This window comes from Eschscholzia californica, unplaced genomic scaffold (genome assembly GCF_041429995.1).
Source record: "Eschscholzia californica isolate CP2 unplaced genomic scaffold, dmEscCali1.0.p SCAF_1, whole genome shotgun sequence".
Taxonomy (NCBI): Eukaryota; Viridiplantae; Streptophyta; class Magnoliopsida; order Ranunculales; family Papaveraceae; genus Eschscholzia; species Eschscholzia californica.
In genome coordinates, this window is record NW_028238198.1 from 73,146,547 (window position 1) to 73,168,275 (window position 21,729).

Consider the following 21,729-nt stretch of genomic DNA (forward strand, 5'->3'; position numbering starts at 1 on the left):
GTGGTGAAGGTACAGTGGTGGTGATTGAGCTACATTGGTGGTGGATGTAAGGTGATGGTAGAGGTATGGTGGCGGTGGCGGTGTATGGTGGTGGTGTATGGTGGTGGTGTATGGTGGTGGTATAACGGTGTGGTGAAAGTTATGGTGGTGGAGCAGAGATAAACTAAGAATTTTTTTTGGTAAAGTTACTTAACTTGAAAGTCAAAAGCTAAAATTCTGAACTTTAAAAGAAAGTCAAATTTTAACTTAAGGGAAGTCGGAAATTATCATGTTACCAAACTAATTTTTAATACTGTTCAACTTGAACAAACGAAAAAAATAACTTATTTTAGTGTTACCAGACGACATCTAAAATTAGATTCTGACTTAACTAAACCTGATTCAGTTCAACCTAAATTTATATACTCCATCCCTCCCATAATGAAGGACTTATTTTCAAAATGCTAAGTGTACAAAGAATCTTTGACAAGATTCTAGACAAATTAAATTCTAAAAGAAAGGTCCCGATCAAAGTTAAACTTTAAAAAACTTTGATTATTTTGTATTTTAATGAAAATGAGTCATTAAGTCGAGAATTTTGTCAAAGATTTTGTACATGTAGCACTCTCAATTTTCAAAATCCAACTTTTTAATGGAAAATCATTAATTAGAGTTTGACTTTAAAAAATAACATGATTTTTTCAATTATACCCTCATAAACTTTTTAACCATAAAATGAAAAGGTTTAACTTGCTTCTAAAATAAAGTAATCAGTAAATTGATAGTAATGGGTATTTTTGAAAAGAGCGAATAGTTCTATTTTTTATTTTTAGAAATGGGACAACTCAGAAAAGAAATTAGGTCATTCATTTTGAGACGGAGGTAGTAATTGATTTTGTGTTCAAGATCTTGAATGAATAATCAAGATTTGACAAATTGAGGTTCCATCTTAAAAAAAGGATTAGGGTTTCTGAATCATAAGAAGAAATTGAGCAATTTGAGTGTCAGAGAGAGAGAAATCCAGGAAGTTTGTAAGAATTTGATAGTAGATCATTTTTTCTAATTTCCTAAAGGGTTATTTTGCGAAAGAGACATATAAATACCGAGTTTTGCGAAAAGGCATGACTATTTATTATTTTGCGAAGGGGTCGTGGACCAGCATTGACCGTTAAATAACTGCATTGACCGTTAAATAAGGAGTATTAAATTTAACATCACATTACATGAATATTTAACATCGTTATGTAGATGTAACGGCCACCCCAAGTCAATCTGAGGGACACTATTCCTCTACTTGGATGATTAAAATCTATTGATCAAACTTATGCTATCACTTTTTTCTTTGCAAGAAGAGAACCTCTTCAGTTCATCTTCTCCTTCTTCTTCTTCTTTTTTTCGTTCTTTCACCTTCGATTTTCATCGAAAATTGAAAGGGATGTTGTTGATTGAATTTTACAAATAGATTGTGCCGACGAGAGAAGAACTTAGATTTTTTCTGTTAGCTTTCCGGTCTTTCTATTAAATTTCTTTTTTACGAATCCTCGTAACACTTCTTAAATTTCTTCATTTTCTAACTATTTCACTTGAGTAGACAGAGTATAGTTTAGGTTGATCTTCATGTACTTTTAGACTTTCTCTCTCATGGTTAAGTTAAATTTTTGCCTTTTTTTTTATGTTCCACATAATATATCTTCTTCCTATCATTTATTCATTATGTGTTACGTTATGAAATTCATTATTTAGATGTTAACTCTAGAAAGTCTGGAGAAATAATATTTTTCCACGTGGTGCCTTAATTTTCCACCTTTGCGAAATCGTATAAATTTCCTAAATGTAACAATATATTTTTAAGTAATGGAGTTAGATTAACGGTATTAACATCTAACTGTGTTAGAATTTAATTGGTCAACACTAGTCCACGACCCCTTTGCAAAAAAATAAAATGTCATGTCCCTTTTGCAAAACCCGGTACGTGCAAAATAACCATTTTCTTAATTGGTTGGGTGTTATAGAGCTGGTAATATTTGATATTTAGCTTGAAAACCTCATGATAATTCTTTGCAAATCGAGCAAACCGTGGGGCGATTCCTTCCTCAATCTTCTTGAGTCCCTCCTCTAAGGTTGCAATCTTTCTTCAACTTGTAATCTCTCCCTGTCGATCAACTCTCTCTTTCTCTCGAACGATTTGGCCTTATAGGAAGATAAGATGAGATGATGGCAAGAGTCATGAAGGCACCACCTCAAAGCCCAAGTAGCAGATCATTTTCTAAAGGTACACTTATTTTCCTACATTCCTATCAAACACTTGAAGTTTAATTTCACTTAGAAAAACTTAACTTTATTTTCCATCAGAAAAAGTTGATTTTCACATCCAAATACTTTTCCATGTGTCGGGCGGACCTTAAGTGTTAAAAGAAGAGTTTTGTTTTTTACAAGTTTACTTATTGGAGAAAAAAAATCCAACTGAAATTTGGTATCATTTCAACCAAAAAAAACTAAAATTTCATATGGAATCTCCAATTTTTCAACCACACCCCACGTGGAATGCAACTTCATTTTAAACACGAAGTTAGTATTTCTACTCAAAATGTGTACGTAGTGTACATACAAACATATCTATATTACAAGTGAGATGCGGATGATTGTAATTTGTCCAAAGTATCAACTTAAAAGGAAAATGGTGTGATGTCAAAAGCAGACCACTTACATCTTAAAATGGGAAGTTTATTTTTCTAAGTCGTTGTCATATGATTTCAATAATGAAATAATAATAATATCAGTAGATTCGAATAATACGATATAGTGTAGAACTCTAATGAGTTTGGGCTTTGGTGTCAACAACTTCTATATTTTGCAAATTATGCATTTTCCCCTCTCTCTACAACAGACTATAATAACGAATTAGTAGCATTAGCAACACACAACATTGTCTAATTGTCTATGGTGTTTGAAATAGGGTTAATGTTTCGATTTATATTGTAACTTGTACCCATAATGATAATTCATAATAAAGTTTCTTGTTTAAGAAAAACCAATTTTGCAAACAAGTGTGATTAGTTTAGGTTATGAAATGTAATCACTACAGTTTCTAACGTAGCCGTCTTAGCTCAGCTGGTAGAGCGCACGGCTTTTAACCGTGTGGTCGTGGGTTCGATTCCCACAGACGGCGTTACCTTTTTTGCTTTTGTCATCTAAAATTTTTTCCTCCCTCTCTCATTCTCTCTACAAATTTCTCGCTCTAGAAATCACCCACTACCCCTGTTCACTAACCCTCTTTGAGTTTCAAAATTTTAGGTTAAAAAACGATGTTAGAGAGATTATTTATCTCATCAGCTTGTCCTTGTTTAGCTTCTAATCTGAACCCAAAAACAATTTCACTTTCTTCTATTCAAATATTATCTGTTTCTTCTCTACCCACTGCAAAATTTCACTCTTTCCAACCCAAGAAAAGAAATTCTAGGTTGAAACTTTTAGCAGCTTATGAAGTTGGTGGAGGATTTCCTGAAGAAGATTTTGGAGTAAAAACTAAAGAGAAAGGAGAAGATGAGAAATGGGACCCTTCTTATTATGAAGCTCTACTTAATGGAGGTGAACAAGTTACTTCTGTGTTGGAAGAAATGATTAAGCTAGTAAGTTTTCACTTCATTTTATGCTTACCCATTAACTAATCTCTTGCAATTTCTTAAAATTTGTCTTAATTCTTTGCAATTTAGCTAGTTTTGGTTTCTGTAGAGATTCTTTTAGTGTTTGTTATTGTCTTATTGAAGTAAATGAATGACTTGATAACTATATAGTGATGAATCATCTGATATGCCTAAACTTAGTGATTTCGAATCATCTAATTCTGGTAGGTTTTGGTAGTTCCCACTGTCTTCTCCAGCAGAAAGTATGAATATTTTTGGGTTCGATCAAACTGGACTTTACGTTTTCATGGTTCCCCTTACTTTTATGTTTAACCTTGTTCCTACGTGGGTCATCCTTGAGCTTAAAATTGAGTAACTTAGTAGCAAATCTTAGTTCAAAAAGAAAACTTAGTAGCAAATTTTGGAAAAGTTTCGACATTTTTCCACAAGGATTACTTTAGTCGTTTCCATTGTTCAGTAGGTACTTGCTATATACGTCTATTCTAAATGTCTACCGCTGAAGAAACTTTAGAAACAAAAATACTCGGATGCATTTGCTTTGTCTGAAAAAATAGGAGAATTGATGAGTGTTGCATATGATGAGTGATCATTATCTGTGTTCTAGGAGGTGTTTTCTACTTCCTAGTCACGAGCTAAGTATAAATTGGTAGCAATATGTCCTCAATAAATGAAAATGCCTAGCAAAGCATTCATTGGGAATCTTATACCAGGTAATGTATATCATGATACTATGTTTTTTATTGGCAAGTAACATTTACCATGTGAACTCTCGTATATTTTGTTGAAGTTGGAAGACATGAACATGGATGAAGCATCTGAAGAGGTGGCTGTTGAGCTAGCTGCACAAGGAGTCATCGGTAAGAGAGTTGATCAAATGGAGTCCGGGTTTATGATGGCGCTTGATTACATGATCCAACTTGCTGAGAAGGATTATGATGATAAGGTATGAAATCTTTTGGAGTGCACAATTCTAAATTCTCAATGAGGGTTTACCACTTTACCTACGTGAACCTTCACCGTCATTTATGTATTGGTAATGCTACTATAGGCTTGTAAGTATGAAGGGTTTTTAGCATTGACATAAGTTGTGGTTAGAAATAAACAACAGAATGGTCACACAACTAGAACTGACTTCTAGGGTGTGTAACATGAAGACGGGCATATGTATTGGTTCTGGACACCGGGTTTGAGGTTAGTAAAGATGCAACTGTACAGAGAAGGGTAAATAGATAAGATAAATTTTCTTGAAAATAACAAGATCGAGAAAATATTTACCCTGTGAATTCTTCGAAGTTCAGTACCCAGTTCCATGATTTTTATTTGAACATAGTAAATAAAAATGTACTCCCGATACGTTACTTCCTACTCCTAGTAGATACGTCTATTTCCCTGAACTTTGATAATTAGTTGCTAATTTGTTCTTGTTTCCAGCGCAAGTCATTATTGGAGGTTATCAAGCAGACAGTTTTATCCCATCTCACCAAACAATGTCCCCCACATGTAAGGCTGTGTTCTTTGGCGCTAAACTTGAAACATTCAAGCAACTTGTAGCAACACAAATTCATTCATCAACTGATGCTACTTTTTCTTTTCAATGTTTAGGTTCAAGTGATTGGGCTACTCTGTCGAACTCCCCAAAAAGAAAGCAGACATGAATTGCTACGCCGTGTGGCTGCAGGAGGTGGTGTATTTCAGAGTAAGAATGGTACAAAAGTTCAACTCCCAGGGGCAAATCTAAATGACATAGCAAACCAAGCTGATGACTTACTAGAGGTAATACTGGATAATCTTGCTTTCTATATAGCATCTTGCTCTTGGTGATTTAGTAGAGTAATCATGGAGATTCATGGTCTCACTTTTCGTTACTATTCCTCTATTTCTATTTTTCTTGCTAATCTGATTCAACCACAGCTTTTGCAGCTCAAGTTGGTAGTTTGTTGCTATAGTTTATAGTTATGTGTGTAATTTTTATAATGGAGAAAGAGTTAAGAGAACGATATACATAAACTAGATAGATCTTGGGTACCAGTTCTGTTTCTATTGCATGAACAGGAGTTGATGAAATGGGTATAGTCAGTACTGATTTCTTTTACCTAGTTTCTTAAAATTTCATTGGTGACCTAGCTTCTTAGTTTCACAAGTGGATAAGGCACATATTAATTCTAAAAAATTTGTAGTAAAAGATGACATTCTATTTGCTCTATCATGCTATCTGCAAAATGAAGCTGAAAAATTAACTAAGCTGTGCTTTTAAATTTATTGTTTCTATCAAGTGATCCTCGCAGTCCTATAAAGTTATATAACTATTTTGCAGACAATGGAATCTAGACCTGCCATTCCTGATCGAAAACTACTTGCTAGGCTTGTTTTGATAAGAGAAGAAGCACGGAATATGATGGGAGGTGGATTATTGGACGAAAGAAACGACCGTGGTCTAAGTACTCTCCCTGAAGCAGAGGTTGGGCTGTTACTATATTTTGTCTTTCTAAGTATTACACATTTGGTTAAGACATTATTCTCCTAGTTAGAACCAATATGATTCACGTGTTCACGAAAACCCTTTGTTAAATGCAGGTAAACTTTTTGACGAAGTTAGTTGCGTTGAGACCTGGGAAAGCTGTTGAAGAGATGATAAAAAATGTGATGCAAGGAAAAGATGAAGGTGCAGACACTGAGGAGGAAGATAAAGCAAGTACAGAAAAGAAATCTAGTGGAATCTCCGGAAGAGTAAGTTCGATTATATCAATGTATAGCTAGATTTTGTATGGTAGCTGTTATTTCGTTGTTTACGAGCTATGCAGTTTGGCCTCGTTAGTTACAAACCGAGTCACGATGAATTCAAACGAGTTAACCACATATACTAGTGCCAAAATAATATATAAAAACAATCAGTATGACAATAGCAAAATTAGCTCATGAATCATAATGTAAAAATATGAATGATATAGTTGTGATCAGGGTAAAGAAAGTATGTATGCATAACTTTGAAATTTAAACTCTGGAACTTTCCCAGGGTAGCGTGTCAGGACGCAAACCACTTCCTGTTCGCCCTGGTATGTTTCTCGAGTCTGTTTCCAAGGTACGTGTTTTCGTTTACTTTACTTAAATCTTCGTAGTCAATATTTGATCTAAATTCTTATCTATGGGGTTTTCAGAGGCTCATGATGCTTATTTTTTTCCAAAATTTTAGGTACTGGGTGGTATCTATTCCGGGAAAGAATCTGGCATCACAGCCCAACATCTTGAATGGGTAATATCTCATTTCTACTCTACAACTCCCTTCGGAGTTCGGGAAAATACCCTCAATTAGTTCAACTATTTTGCGTGTTTATATAGTTTTCGATATTTGCGTTTGTGTGATCCATAGACCGGACCTAAACTATTTCAAATGCTTCCAGGTTCATCAGAAAACACTCCATATTCTTGAAGAAATAGCTTTCTAGTTTGCTTGGGATACTATTAATGGCATGCACCATCTTGTTATGGTTTTTCTCTCCGTTCGTTGACTTATAAGGTAATGTATCTCAACTTTCTAGATTTAAGTATCCCAATTTTGAAATGCTTAGATATGAATTCATAAACAAAATAAAGAAACCGTTTGATATGAGATGAACAGAACTTCTCATCACTTGAAACTTGAATTTATATGAAAATGTTTATATAATGCATTATTTGTCAAGACCGTCCTACTAGCCTATACAGGATTTAAGACCCTTGAACCTTTTGATTTCTAATTGGTCATTTCAATCATATATAATAGTTCATCCCTACTTGCAACAAGTTTTTGTTTGGAATTTGCAGGTCTGCAAATCCTTGTCGAAAATTCCTTCTTAAGAAATCATAAGCATAATTCACAATAAACTTTTTCATGAAAGAAGCACCTTCACTAGCCTTCACTTCACTATGACCCAGCATGTAAATAACTCCAGAATTTCTTGAGCTTTCCAAAAACCTAATCTCTTCTTCTACCACTTGTCCTCTGCTCATCTCTTCTGTATTTTCGTGCCACGATTTTTCCCCGAACTCTGTTCTGATAAACATTTTCAGATGCTCCATTAATAAATTCTCGAATTCTTCATTTCCGACTCTCATATCTCGATACCCATATCTCGCTACACATCGATACATTTTATACTCTTTAGGGCCTACTCGTCTGAACAAAAATCGTTCTTCCACTGGAACTTTGTTCATTGGCAAATACTTTACTGAGACTAAAACCAACACAGAATGTATAGCTGGAAGATTTGTTAGGAAATGAGAAAATATTGCAGGAATTCCTTGAGTTAATTCAGTGTAGAGTAGTCCGATTCCGGGAACTCTAGTGATACCTAGGTCAGAGCCAAGGCTAGCTAAATATTGAGTCGATACTTTCTTCTCTAATTCGAAGTTATGACGTTTCTTTTGTACATAATGCCACACATACATGACAAAGAACAAAACTCCGGCGAAAGTTAAAGGTAAGTACCCGCCTTTATTGAACTTGTAAAGTACTGAAGAGAAGTAGAGTAGCTCGAACGAACCAAAAACCAAAACGAAGAGACAAATTAGGATAAGATTTGTTTGCCATATCATTAACATTATTAGAACGAGCAACGAACTTGTAACTAACATAACTGCCATTACTGCGATTCCTGCAGGTTTGTCGAAGAACAATAAACGAGTTAATGAGAGTCATGAGACCAGAACGGGCTGAATCAGAATACAGGTATCTATCAACAACAAAAGAATTTATCAACTAAGCTAGTTGGCACTTGTATGTACCTATTATATTGAACAATGATAATTTTATGTATCGTGATCGACTCACTTACCATAAGCATTTCCAATCTTAGTAGTTTCTTTGAAGCTAAGAGTAACCAACACACAAGCTACCATAAGCAAGTAGTTGATTTCAGGAATATAGACTTGGCCTTCATGTTTGGGAGAAGTATGAATAACGCGAACTCGAGGAAAACAACCTAGTGCCATCGACTGTTTCACGATTGAAAATGTCGCAGAAATCATAGCTTGACTGGCGATGATTGATGCCAGCACGGCTACCGCGAACATAGGCCAATACACCGCTTCTGTTCGTTGAAGCAAAAGGAAAAAAAAAAGAAGTAATTACTTAGATAATCGAAGGAAATGAGTAAAAGTAAAATTTTGATGACACTAACTAAGACTTTTAGTTGTTTGGGTAGAAACCCTAATTGAGATTAAACATAATTTACCTGGAGTAGATTTGTAGAAAGCATCTGAGGCATTTTTAGGGAACTTGGTTAAATATGCAGCTTGTCCAATATATGCACAGAGTAAACATGGATATACTAATCCAGTGAATGCAATCTGAAAGCAAGAAAAGTTAATCAAGAAGTTGAAGTAAAAAAAAAGTCAATTGGGCAAACTACAAACGAGTAGGGTTTCTTACGTCGTTATGGTATATTTAATTTTTCATTAAAATGTAATGCTATTGTTAAATAATACTATTGTTACACCCTCGTATTCTATATAAGATGAAATTCAAAAATCTAAAATGTAACAGTGTTAAGTGGTCAAACCTGAATCGATCTTACAGAGAAATGTCCTAAATCAGCAAACATTGCTTCAGTTCCTGTTTCATTGCATGTGAAGAATCATCAAAATTGGGGTTCTTACTACCTAATTTTCAAGTTTAGCTAGGACCTCATTTTGAAGGAGAAACAACAAAAATTTCTGACAAAATTTGAAAATAGTAGATTTTGGCAAATTTTTCGAGACGACAAGACTTCATCTTCTTCCTCATACTCTCCCATCTCTGATTAGTAATTCTGAGCACAACAAGGTCTGACCACCACTACCTCTTGCCACCACAATCATTTCTCTCTTCCTCCTCCCACCCTCTCTCTATATTTGTTACGGCGAAGGAGATGGTCCTTTATCCCCCTCGGTGACCAATTTGCCGTTTTGATAATTTTACATTTGTCCTTATTTTCGTTCTAGTTCTTTTATGTTTTGGTCCGATGTAACCTGTTAAGTCATATCTCTATTTTACTTTTCTTTGACATATGCTGCGTATCATAATAACTTGATGTGACAGTACTGTGTTAAATCCTAAAATTATCTAACAAACCCTTGACCAGACAAGTCGGTAAAAAGATGTACATTGTAGAATTTTTGTTTTAGTTTAAAACTATAATTTAGATGGAGGATGATAAATTTTCTCTTTACCTGTCATACAAAGGATAATTCCTCCCAGAGAAATCCAAGCTTCTTTTGTATCTTCTTTGAAATATGTAAATATGTAAGTTGGATTGAATGCTTTAACCACCATTGGTTCATGTTTGATCAAATTGAATAATCCAATGACTCCTATCAATATATACCAAATAAGAATAGCCGGAGCGAACGTGTACCCAACTTTATCTGTTCCGAATCTTTGGATCGAAAATAAAACAACTAAAATCACTACAGAAATTGCCACCACCACATCTAGAAGAAACACCCATAGAGATTAGGATAATTACGTTTTTGAATATATTTTATAATAATTTCATAAATGAAAGAGTTGTTTTTGTATATACCTTGACTCAAGTTTGTATCAATTCTTTTTACTCCATCTACGGCTGATAAAACTGAGACAATTCTCGAAATTAATCAAATATTAGTGGACTTAACTTCTTAAGTTTATTGATGAAGCTAAGGCCTTGAGTTCTTTAGGGTTTCCTTTTGTGTTCCTGAGAATTTGGGTCAATATAAAGTGAAGGGGTTTTAACTAATAAGGGTTTTAATATGGGGATATATGTAAATATTAAAGATCAATGTACTCAATTATAAGTTTCCTGCAACTGCTTGATGGGCCTACGAGATTCTAATGCACTTTGATTGGGAAGAAAGAGTTCACCTAAAAAAACTTGGATAGAATTAGAAAAATACCACATGTGAGTCCTTGATCAGATTACAATTTTCATTGGACTCAATAAGTAAATAAAGTAATTGTCATCCACACACCACAAACTCCCTCCTAAGTCCTAACAAAACAAGGGGTATTTTAGTCTTTTCATCAAAGAGAAAGACCAAGATGCACTTTGTCTTACTCACCAAGTCAAGAAATTCACTCACGAAGTATTGTTATCACATTTGAATTGTATTCGTAATATAGTTCAGCAATTTTGTCCACTAGTTAGACAAATTCGAATATAGGCAGTTCGTTTTAAACGATCACCTATTTACCTACGTACTTAAGTACTTTCTCATCTCTCTTTGTCTGAATTTTTGTATTCTTATATTTACGTTGCTAAAAAACCGAGCCTGAATGAAATGATTAGAAACTAAAGAGAGAAAGAAGAGAGTTTGGGACTAAGTATACCTGAAATGCAAGGAGTCAAGATGCCATCACCAATAACCATACAAGTACCAAGAAGAGCAACAATGAGAAGACAAATTTGAGCAAAAGGGCTTTTCTCCATAGCTTGTTTAATCTTTTCAGCTCTCCTTAAATTCTTATTTGGGATCTTCAAATTATAAGATGAAAGTTTCATCTCATCAACTCCTTGTGTTTGTGTACTTGGAATTGCACACACTTTTGCATGTCTACAAATCAATGAATACATTGCAAAAGTTCCACCTACAATAAATTACCCTCACAAAATTAAAAAACAAAAATGCATGCATGATAAGTAAAATTAAGATTATTGATAGAGTAAATAAGTAATTAATTAATTACTTACCATCACCATTGTCATTGGCACCAAGAACAATAAAGATATATTTGATGAGAGGGAAAAGAGTTAGAGAGTAGATGATGAGAGAGAGAGCTCCAAGAATGTTGTTGTGAGTGGGGACTCTATCACTAAAAGTACTTGGAAATACATAAAGTGGTGAAGTCCCTAAATCTCCATAGACAACTCCTATGCTTTGAAATGCTAGCTTCATTACCATAGCTAGTGTTGTTGCCTATAACCATAAAAAAATACAGATGTAACATCCACTAATTCAAATTCTTAGAGAAACATTCTTAAAATACAACATAAGACAAAAATAGACCAACTTTAAAGACAAAAACAAAAAGAAATCAAACTTCATAACCTTAAACCAATGACAAGTAAAATAAATAAATAAATAAAAAGAAGAAAAATCCACTTAAATTGACGATGTTTTAAAACAGTGAGATTTGAACCCTAGTCTGTTTAGTCGAGAGATTCACAAATCTTAATTTTTCAAGATAAATAGTTTTCACAGTTGCTATTTGATTCGAAACTCGGGGTCGACCACAAGCTGAGGGCTGACGTGGCCAACTCCAATTAGTCCGACCATGTGGAGAGAGGATTGTCCTAACCAATGGAATCCGGTCACGTGATCGGCCCAAATTTCAGGCCAAATAACATTTCTCCATGGTTTTTTTATGGAGATACAAAATAAACTAAGACCGCAAGATAAATTTCCTCAAGTTTTGGTGATTAAAATATATATAGCAACCTTAAGTGTGGTAGGCATTCCTGACACCTTACAAGCTTCTTTATCAAGAGAATCAAATCTCACAAATTTCTTCAATATCACTTGTTTAGGTAACTCATCTTCTTCATGAAACTCATCCTCCCTTTCCTTATTCTTCACTTCCTCATGAACTTCTTTTACATTACTTTCTTTCTCTACCATTTCTACTACATCAACTACAACTCTATCATCTCTCATTTCTTCCATGACTTCAAATGAGAATAAGATGATGAGAAAAGTAATGAAGAAGGCTTCCCTTTTATAGAACTTCCATCTCTAACTCGCTTCAATTACATTTTTTCTTTGGGTTTGTTTAGTGAGCCAACTAGGTCACCTTGATTTGGCTCAGTACTACTATTAAAACCCACGTGCAAAATTACAAAGTTTTCCAAGTCCAATAATGTTAGCTTATGAATATGCTTATGGACAAGATCTCATGAGTGTGTCACTGTGGACTGTTAGGCTGTTGATTTTTTATCTTTGTTTTGGATAGTTATGGTAAGTTGCAAGTAGGGGATTTATGTAGAGGGCTAGAGGCAAACCCCCCTCACCACACTTTAGCTAGTATGGGGAATATTAGTATCCTTTCCTAGAAAATGAGAATTTTTTTGACAAATTTAAGATTGAAACCGTAGTTTATCTGGTGGAAATACATACACGTGACCACTCAACCAAAGTGAGGTATACAAAACGATAATTATTCGGTAAAATTCTATCATGATACACCATACACCAAAAACGTTATGTAAAATTTGAAGAAAAGCCAATTCAAAAAAAAAATTGAAGGAAGGCAACAATTTTTCGTATTTGACAAAACTTGTTAGAGAAGTACTGGTAAACCATTTTTATTGTCGTAATAGATTTACAGTTGTGAGTTTTAGTTGGAAGATACAATTTTCAGCCCGGAAATAAATTTTTAGGTGGTTTAGCACTTTCCACGATCGAAATTATGGTTGATACTGTAAACAACTGAAAATGTGAACGAGAGATACAGAGAGAAAATGGTAAAGATCGTGGTAGTTGTGATGGCCGAGATAGCAAAAGGAGAAAGGAAGAAGAGAGATGAACAATTACCTTTTTTTAAGAAGATAGTCGGTGTTGGTCGGCCAACCGTCTGCTGGCGATTTTCATTTTGACAAAAAAAAAAATAGAGAAAATATAGATAGATTTAAAAGAAAAATAAGAAAAAAAATCAACTGGTAAAGTTTTTTTTTTTTGAAACCAAGCGAAACCATATTTCATTCATAAGTGATTCAATCACAAGTTACATGGATGATAATTTTTATTTCTTTGAGAACTACATGAGAGTTACATACGATAAGTTCATAGAACTTTGGAATGTAAAGTGCCTCATGAAGGGAAAGAAATTGACCAGACACAAACTCAAACAAAAAATCCTAAAGGTCGACAAAAGATCCTGGAGATCGAGAATGAAAAGACCCTAAAGGTCGACAAAGTATATAGAATTAAAACTAAAATTACTCCAACCGAGAGAACCACCGTCGCCAATAAATGTAAATCGCAAGGCCAACCACCACCATCACTGCCGAACAAGTCTTTGAGTCCTTCTGTTTAGGCTTGTTACTTGACGGATCCAAAGATTCAGGAAGCTTCGATCAGCCAATGTTGTTGTTCCAATTCCTGTTGAACCCTAGAAATCCCAAATCTCTCTTATTTCTTCCTCTCTCACTCCATCAATTTGTTACTAAATCTTTCGAATCCTTTAACAAATTGAAAGAATCGATTTGTGGTGAGTCCAGAAAACAATCCCTAGAAACTCAATCTCAGAAGGAAAACAACCCTAGAAACTATTTACTGATGGAGAAGAAACTACAAATGGAAACATAAAAAGGTTCCGGCGAAGGGAGGACCCTTTGTCAGAGGAAAGAGACGTAGATCGCTTTAAGAGAGAGAGGCGGTTATTTTTTACAGAGAAGAGAGAGAGAACTCAACTGGTAAAGTTACTAACATAAATTTCGCCTAGACCATTTAGAACTTGGACAATATGGGTTAGGTTTTCTAATTGATCAGAAATTGAGGCGAAATTGAAATTAATGCTTATATCAAATACCAAAAAGAAAATTGTAAATCCCATGCTTACTAATTAGTCCACACTTGTTTCAACAAAAAAAAAAAAAATTAGTCCACACTTAAGTATCATTGATGACGTCCACCAAAAGATGTGGGAATTTATTTTATTTTATCTTTAAAACGGTTTCAGAAAAACAAAAATATATGATACGTAAGAGAATCAATTAATATTTGAAGCCCAAGGAAAATAATAAGGCCGCGGCTTTGGGGAATAAAAAAAAATCTCGGGGGAATAAAATTTCTCTACAAAATTGGTCAACCAAGATTGACTTTTTTATATCTATTTGTTGTTATAGGGCTCCCAATTTTAGAGTTAAACAAAACTAAATTTTTAGAAGATCCTATAAACGAATTTAGAAATAACTTTTATAAATTTAAGCAAAATCTTTCTAGGGTTTTAAACCCTAAACTCTTTACAAGTTTCTTCTTTTCTTCATCTTATTTTTCAAAGCTTTGTTTTCTTCTAATCACTAAACCCTAAAAACATAGGAGAACAACCTAATATGTTTAGAAGTGAATATGTTTTAAGGTTTCAAAATTAATTGATTTTTAGGGTTTATAACGTATTTATCTTGGGGAGGATTAATGGAGAAAGAAACTTGCTTTGGACATCCCATGGAAGATGTATTAAGAACTTCAAAATATTTTGTTTGATGATTTTTAGGGTTTAGAATATTTTTTTCATCTTTATCTCTCTAACTTTGTTGTTGATTTTAGAGAAATAAGATTAGTATGTATTTGAGATTTGGGGAAGATAAGAGAAGTGAAGAGAAGGAAAAAAGATGAGATGAATAAGTTTTTTTTTCCGGAGAAGAAGAAAGAAGAGGGGAAGAAGAAAGAGGTGTAAGTTATAAAAAAAAATTGTGTTCCCCATAAAAAAATATTCCCTAGAGATTTCACAAAGAAACATGAATTCCCCAGAGATTTTTCTTTATTCCCCAAAGCCGCGGCCATTAATAATAATAATTTTTGTAGTAGATAAATTAGAAATTTTATAACTTCAAGTCAAATTGAAATTTCAGGACAAAATTGGAGGCATTTCTATTGCCAATTTAAAATTTGTGATGAAATTTGGCTTGAAAAATGAATAACTAAATGTATGAAGTATGCTAGTCCAATTTGTCTTCATGGCTAGACTTGTTCATTTATTTCCTTTTTTGATCGGGAATAATCTTACTAGTTCTAAAAGAAATTCGGACCTAGTCTAGGCTTCCGGATTAACATGCTAAAATTGATCGGATATTATGAACCACTACCTACTCCCTCTAGTTTATTTGAAACCAGATGATAACTGATCAACCACATCTTTGAGTAAGTTTATCCTAACTAAATCTAGAAACTATAACAACAATACGAACGAAAAAGAAAAAGAAAAAATTATTTAAGTATGATAATGATTTCTTTATTCCGCGAAACTGATTTGCACTAGCAAGTAACCAACTAGCTAAGAAGTTGTTGGTCATTTTACAAGTATTAGTACAAAAGGAACAAACAAACCCTAATATTGATCTATCAAGTAGAAAAAAATCTTAAATTAGCAAATCACTATCGGGACCTCAATACAATTCAAGCATAATAGGACCACCCTAGCATCCAGTTGCCTTTTAGAGTCAAGAAAATATTGTTTTGTAGTGGATAGTCGCCATCTTCCAACAAATCTGGAATTATTTTGAAATTTCTAAACTACAAACTAACGTCGATATCAGTTTATTAGTGACAAATCTGAAACTAGCACTTGTTCTTAAATGCTATAACCGTAGTTTAATATTTAGATGGTATTAAATAAATCAATAAGTCAATAACTATAGCAATAACATATAATATATATATTTATACCCAAAATCCTAAACCCGAAAACTTATATATATATTTAATTTGATATACTTACTTAATTTCTAGTTCTCAATTGGATGATTAATGCGAATTTATCACATTCTCAATAAAAATTTATGCTTTTACATACATAGTGATTAATGGAGTCCTTTGAAACAATTGTATTACACCAAGTCACCAACTTGTTGCAGTTTTACCATCTTTTAATAAGTTTTTGTCAATAAAGAAGACAATCTTTATTTTTTTGTCGAAAATATTGAAATATCTGTGTACCTGCTTGATTCTTCCTAACTAATTGTACCCCCCTTTCATGTAATAAAATCAACAAAAAGAAACAAAAGAGTTTGGTTTCTCTCCTTATCTTCCTCTTTCTTTTGTCTTATAATTTTCTAAGATTGGTAGTTCATGCACACAACGACTTTTAGACCAACGTACGATAAGAAGCATTTTTCTGAAAATTTGTGAGACTGTGAGATCATTGGGGTTCAATTCAAACTTTGGCATATGATGTTAAATTTGTGAAATTCATTTCAAAATTAGTTGGTAATGAGGGGAAAAGGTTTTCGTTTTTTTAATCTATGTGACTTTTCTTCTTCTTTTTTAGTTAACAGATGTGACACTATTCTTATTACCCGTGGCGTATGACATTTACACTAGCTTCGACATTTTTTCTTGTGACATAGATCTTGTGTGATCATTGGGGTTCTATATTTCTATTCGTGAAGTTTTGAATTTTAATTACTCTTCTTGAGTTCTTGGGGTTAGTTTTCTCAGCTTCATCTATCTCTTCATGGTTCATAAACTCGTCGACCTTTAGGTAGTTTCAAGGTGGAGATTGGCAACAACATCTCATCTATCTCTTCATGGTTCATAAACTCGTCGACCTTTAGTTAGTTTTCTCAGCTTCATCTATCTCTTCATATATATATATGAAGAGCGATATGTTTGTTAAAATTAGACTTCATATCTGAAGTTCAATTTTCATATTAGGAGCATATAAATACATTTTTTTTGTCCATACTTTATACTTTTCTTTCAAAGAGAAAACATTCTGAAATGTATGGGCTGCTTTGGCAGGGAATAGCGTATAGCAACCCAAAGGTGCCTATAGAACTTTCTTAGGTAGACTGAACTTCGTCCAAAGGAAATAGGTGAGGTTGCCCTAGCCAGATTACTTGGGCCACCGCCATTTTTTTGGAAATTTGGGTAGTTAATGGCGCCTCCTTTCCTTAAATTCCCCTTGGGGTGTGGGGGTGGGGGGGTCGGTGGGGGAGGCATAACACTTTGTCAGGCGCCAAATAATCCTTTTACTTTCTATCAACACAATTTCCCCTCTAACTCACACTTAAAATTCGACTTTGTATCTATGGGTAACATGTCCAACTTTATCTAATGGCTCTAAACATCCAAGCCTATTAGTCGGGCCATATGTCGCGATAAGTGTTTTTAATCTGTTATCTATTGTATTCCATCTTATTTAGCTTCTTAGATGGATGCAGTCTATATTGGACGTTGACTGACTAATTTTTCTTAATTTTTGAAGCCTTACAAATGAAGTGAAGAACTTTTAGACTATTTAGGTGAGACTGTAAGGTTACAAATTTGGGCATGTTAGAGCATTCTTCAATCCAAAATTCAAAATAATCTCAATTAGTCTTATGTGTTAAGTTCCAATTGAGATTCTGATTCTTATGAGGCGAAAATAGAGATCTTCAGTTTTCTTGTGTCTTCAATACAAAATTCTAAACTTACTTATGTGATATAGTTATTTTTATAAAGAACCAACTAGAGATATCTCTCAAGATGGTACTCTAGAAATAAAATGTCTTATTGAGATATCTCTATTTAACTATATCCGCATTACCTTAGAGATTCAAATTGAATTTAATTAAAATTTTAAAAAAATTTATGTGACACTCAAAATTTATAAGATTGAGTGTTGCATTGGAGATGTTCTTATGGACCAGACCGGGCTCAGCTAGCCTAACCCACCTTAAAACCACTCAATTAATAAACAATATGTTATGAAAGTATGGTTACATCATAAAGATTTGATCGATGCATAACTACCACAAAATAACACTAAACAACTAACAACTACTTGACAGTTGGGTGTGAATCTGCTTCGAAAATCTAGAGATTACATGTTCGATTCAGGGTAGAGGTAAAATATGTCATTTATTGACTTGTGTTAAAGAGTATAAATAAAGTAAAAAAATGTGTTTTCATGCCTTTAGGATAACCTTAAAGATCTTTACATGGACTTTAGAGGCAATATGTCTTTTATGATGGTAGTTATAAGACTTATTTAAAATCATCGTTTTATTCATGATGTACTGATGTGACGTTAAAAGGTCACATTTGGATCACTTAACTTCAATGAGTTAGTTCGTTTCAGATTTTATTTTTAATGATTAATGTGTTCTTTTGTTAGGGAGCTTATTTGGAGTTTGACGTTAGATTTGGAATAAAACGAAGCAATTCATTACATTTTCTCATGTGAAAGAGATCGGAAAGAGAATCAGGAGTATTTTGGTCATTTATGTGAAAATCAGAGGTCAAATGATAAGTGGAGTCTATGGTGAGTCCAACGGCGAAGACGAAGGTCGAATCAAAGTTCAGACAGAAAAATTATGATAGAAAGAAGTCAAGAGACATGCTGATGTTGGGTCACAACAAATAGTACTTTGGTGTTGAAACATGTTCAATGTGTAAAGCAAATTTACATATTTTTGCTAGAAATTAGCGATAGCTTTTAATTTTCAATCTTCAATGCATTTTAGTGTTATATGACACATTTCCAAAACTGTTATATGTCTTGAACGCATTATTATTTGTCAAAAAGAAAGGTCGCAGCTTCTGGAAAAAAGAAAGATTCCCAGAGAACAAAAATTTAGTCAATAAAGATTGATTTAGGGGGCACATTCTTTTTTAGCCCAGAAATTGACTTGATCAAACATTGCCCCCGATCTTCATATTCTTTCTCTCCCACTCTCTTATGTCTCTCTCTATATCTCTCGAATCCATCTACCCTTGTGTAGACTAAAGTCCTCTCACTTGTCTCATTACCAACTCGAACTTCCCACACACATTCCGCCATGTGAGATCAATTCCCACTTATTCACTCTCATCTTTCACTTCAGTGGCTTTCTTTTCTTCTTAGTCCTTAGGTGGTCATGGTGGTGGTCTTCTTCAGTCAAGAAAACCGAGTTTGATTGGTGAAGGAAGTTTCAGTAATGTTTATCTCTCTCATTTCTCTGATTCGTCTCTTGGTGCTCTCGAGATTCATACTGGAAGTAGTGAACGTCTTAACGAATGTTTAGACATAAACTGGAAATTTTGCTTCATCTTAAACATGATAACTACTGTGACGAAAGAGGTACTTAATTTTTCACTAATTTTACACCTACCTAGATCTCAAAATTTGAAATTAAAATCTGGAGTTGGTTTAAATCATAAAATAAATTCTGTGTTTTGATTATTTTGTATTGATTTTATTTTTTTACTATTGCAGAAGAATGAGCTTTTTTATTTGAATACGTTTCAAATTAAAATTTACACCAAAAACTCCATGAGAGAGAAAATATGCTAGAGGTTATTCTAACATGGAAGAATCGAATGTTAACAACATTTCAATTAACAAAAGCAATTGAATACCTACACTAAGAATGCAAACCTCAAATCATTCATGGTGATATTAAATCATCAAACATACTTTTAGATGATAAACTTAATCGCAAACTCGGTGATTTTGGATTTTCAAAAATGGGATTTTCAACTATAGTTACAAGATCTTCAATGACTCCATTAATGGGTTCTTCTGTAGGGTTTTGGTGTCACCTAGTGTTCTAAGCGGAATCTCAAACATCTAACATGTTTAACACTAGCTACCAGGATCACATGCAAGAACTAAAGATGAACTAGAATAGGTTAGTAGATTACGTTAATCGCTTTCCTATCGAAGTAAATTCGATGCCTTTATTCCGAAGATGAGAGCTTCAATTGTAGCCCCTCTAATTGAGACACCCGAGCAAGTTGACTTGATCTCCCTTCTTTTGTCAGCTAGGACCTCATTGAAGGTTGAGAAGAAGAACTTTTCTTCTTTGACTAGATAGATAGGAATGTGAGTTTTTTCTCTAAAATCTCTTTCTACTTGATGTTGTAGAAATTGATTTTCTCTAGAGAAAATTCCACACATTTTCTGTTCTATAATGGTCCTTATATAGAAAATCCTAAGTTAGAATCATATCCAAACTAGCATTCAATTCAAACAACAGAAAAGATAAGACTCAAAAAACTCTTTCTGAGTAGGATTCCAGATGGGAGTTAAGTCCCATATGGACTACTTTATTCTGGCTGGCCAGAGCAGCCCTTTAATGGGATGAGCCTGGCTGCCCAACTTAATGCGGTCGCCCATAACATGGCCGACCCATTCCCTTTTCATCCGGGCCTTCTTTCGGGCCCGGTTCTTTCTATCTTTGTCCGGGCACTACCGAACCTTTTTGGACTTGTCAAACTGGAACTAATTCATCTATTTGCCTAGTTCCCTCTAGTCAATTCTCTTTGATTAAGTCACCACTTTTGGTGTAACCTGTTGTAGGATCCGGTCTATGTTAGCCGTTGATCACCGAAGTGATCTGACGATCGTAGTTGGTTTGTAGCTAAGCATTACGACCTTAATTCGACCAGACTAGATGATTGTCCAGATAAGGTCATCGTTATCCTATTTGACAAATTGAGCGCATTGTTATCTTGGTCGAAAGACATTCCTTCAAGAAGGACATCTCCTTCAGATCGAAAAAACATATCCTTCATCTCCATGATATATAGATCCTACAGGTCCTCTTCGTTCGGGTTCCGGCGAAGGGGACACTTCCCTTGGCCCGAGTTGTGTGGGAGAGGGAGAAATCACGAAATAGAGAGAAGCCAAGTGAGAGAGAGAAACAATGAGATATAGAGGGAGATGAAGAGGGAAAAAGAGAGAGAAACAGTGAGAGAGAAAGGGAGAGATAGAGAGTAACAGTTAGTGAGAGAGGAGAAGATATGAGAGAGAAGATGTGACAATGGTGGTCGGAATGGTAGTGGTGGGAAGTTTTTTTTTTTGAATAAAGCTTTCAAATAGATATAACATCCCAATGTAAGTTACAAATTCGAGTTGATAAGAATAAGATAACTAATCTAGGATGATAAAATGAACTGAAAGGACCAGAAAACTAAATAAGCTCTAGTCAGGGGGTAATGCATGATTTCGCCAAGTTATGAGCCTCCATATTAGAGATTCGGGGACAGTATTGTAAATCAATGTCCACCGTAGAAATGTGTCCACGAATCTTCTCTATATCACTGGATAGACGCCACGGAGGTTGGCAAATAGGGTGTGAAAGCATCTCCACCATCGACTTACTATCCCCTTCTATTATATAAGCCTGGATCCCCAACTCTTGACCTAGCCAAAACCCTAGCTCGAACGCCTTCATTTCGCTATGAAGCGGCGATACCGATGGAAACATGATCTTCTTTGTCCCTAAAATCTCTCCCAAGTGATTTCTAGCTATAGCTCCAGCAGCTGCTTGTGGTGGATTAATAGCACCATCAACATTTATTTTGATTTTGGAAGAAGGAGGAGGCAACCATTGTGTTTCCTGTTCATCAACCAGATCAGAAGAAATATTAGTCAAAGGGGTAAGTATTAGTACCTCTTTCTTGGCTAACCACCAGCAGCGAATCGGAT

General features: G+C 34.4%; 2 protein-coding genes and 1 non-coding gene across 3 annotated transcripts; 2 read left to right on the top strand and 1 right to left on the bottom strand.

Annotated features, from left to right (window-relative positions):
- Window positions 1-3,075: 3,075 nt before the first annotated feature.
- On the top strand, window positions 3,076-3,148 carry TRNAK-UUU (transfer RNA lysine (anticodon UUU)). Its single transcript has one exon. It is a non-coding gene; the product is annotated as a tRNA-Lys (tRNA).
- LOC147568977 (protein PEP-RELATED DEVELOPMENT ARRESTED 1, chloroplastic) lies at window positions 3,116-8,468 on the top strand. The gene is made up of 10 exons (XM_086655422.1): window positions 3,116-3,608; window positions 4,411-4,566; window positions 5,055-5,123; window positions 5,226-5,396; window positions 5,938-6,081; window positions 6,198-6,350; window positions 6,637-6,702; window positions 6,814-6,873; window positions 7,022-7,137; window positions 8,261-8,468. The coding sequence occupies exons 1-9, from the start codon at window positions 3,285-3,287 to the stop codon at window positions 7,064-7,066; spliced, it is 1,188 nt and encodes a 395-aa protein (XP_086511548.1). The 5' UTR covers window positions 3,116-3,284; the 3' UTR covers window positions 7,067-7,137; window positions 8,261-8,468.
- On the bottom strand, window positions 7,221-12,454 carry LOC147568978 (potassium transporter 5-like). The gene is made up of 9 exons (XM_086655421.1): window positions 12,057-12,454; window positions 11,309-11,534; window positions 10,948-11,205; window positions 10,163-10,213; window positions 9,810-10,070; window positions 9,161-9,213; window positions 8,834-8,948; window positions 8,435-8,689; window positions 7,221-8,254 (listed from the first exon to the last, which is right to left on the bottom strand). The coding sequence occupies exons 1-9, from the start codon at window positions 12,279-12,281 to the stop codon at window positions 7,371-7,373; spliced, it is 2,328 nt and encodes a 775-aa protein (XP_086511547.1). The 5' UTR covers window positions 12,282-12,454; the 3' UTR covers window positions 7,221-7,370.
- Window positions 12,455-21,729: the final 9,275 nt, after the last annotated feature.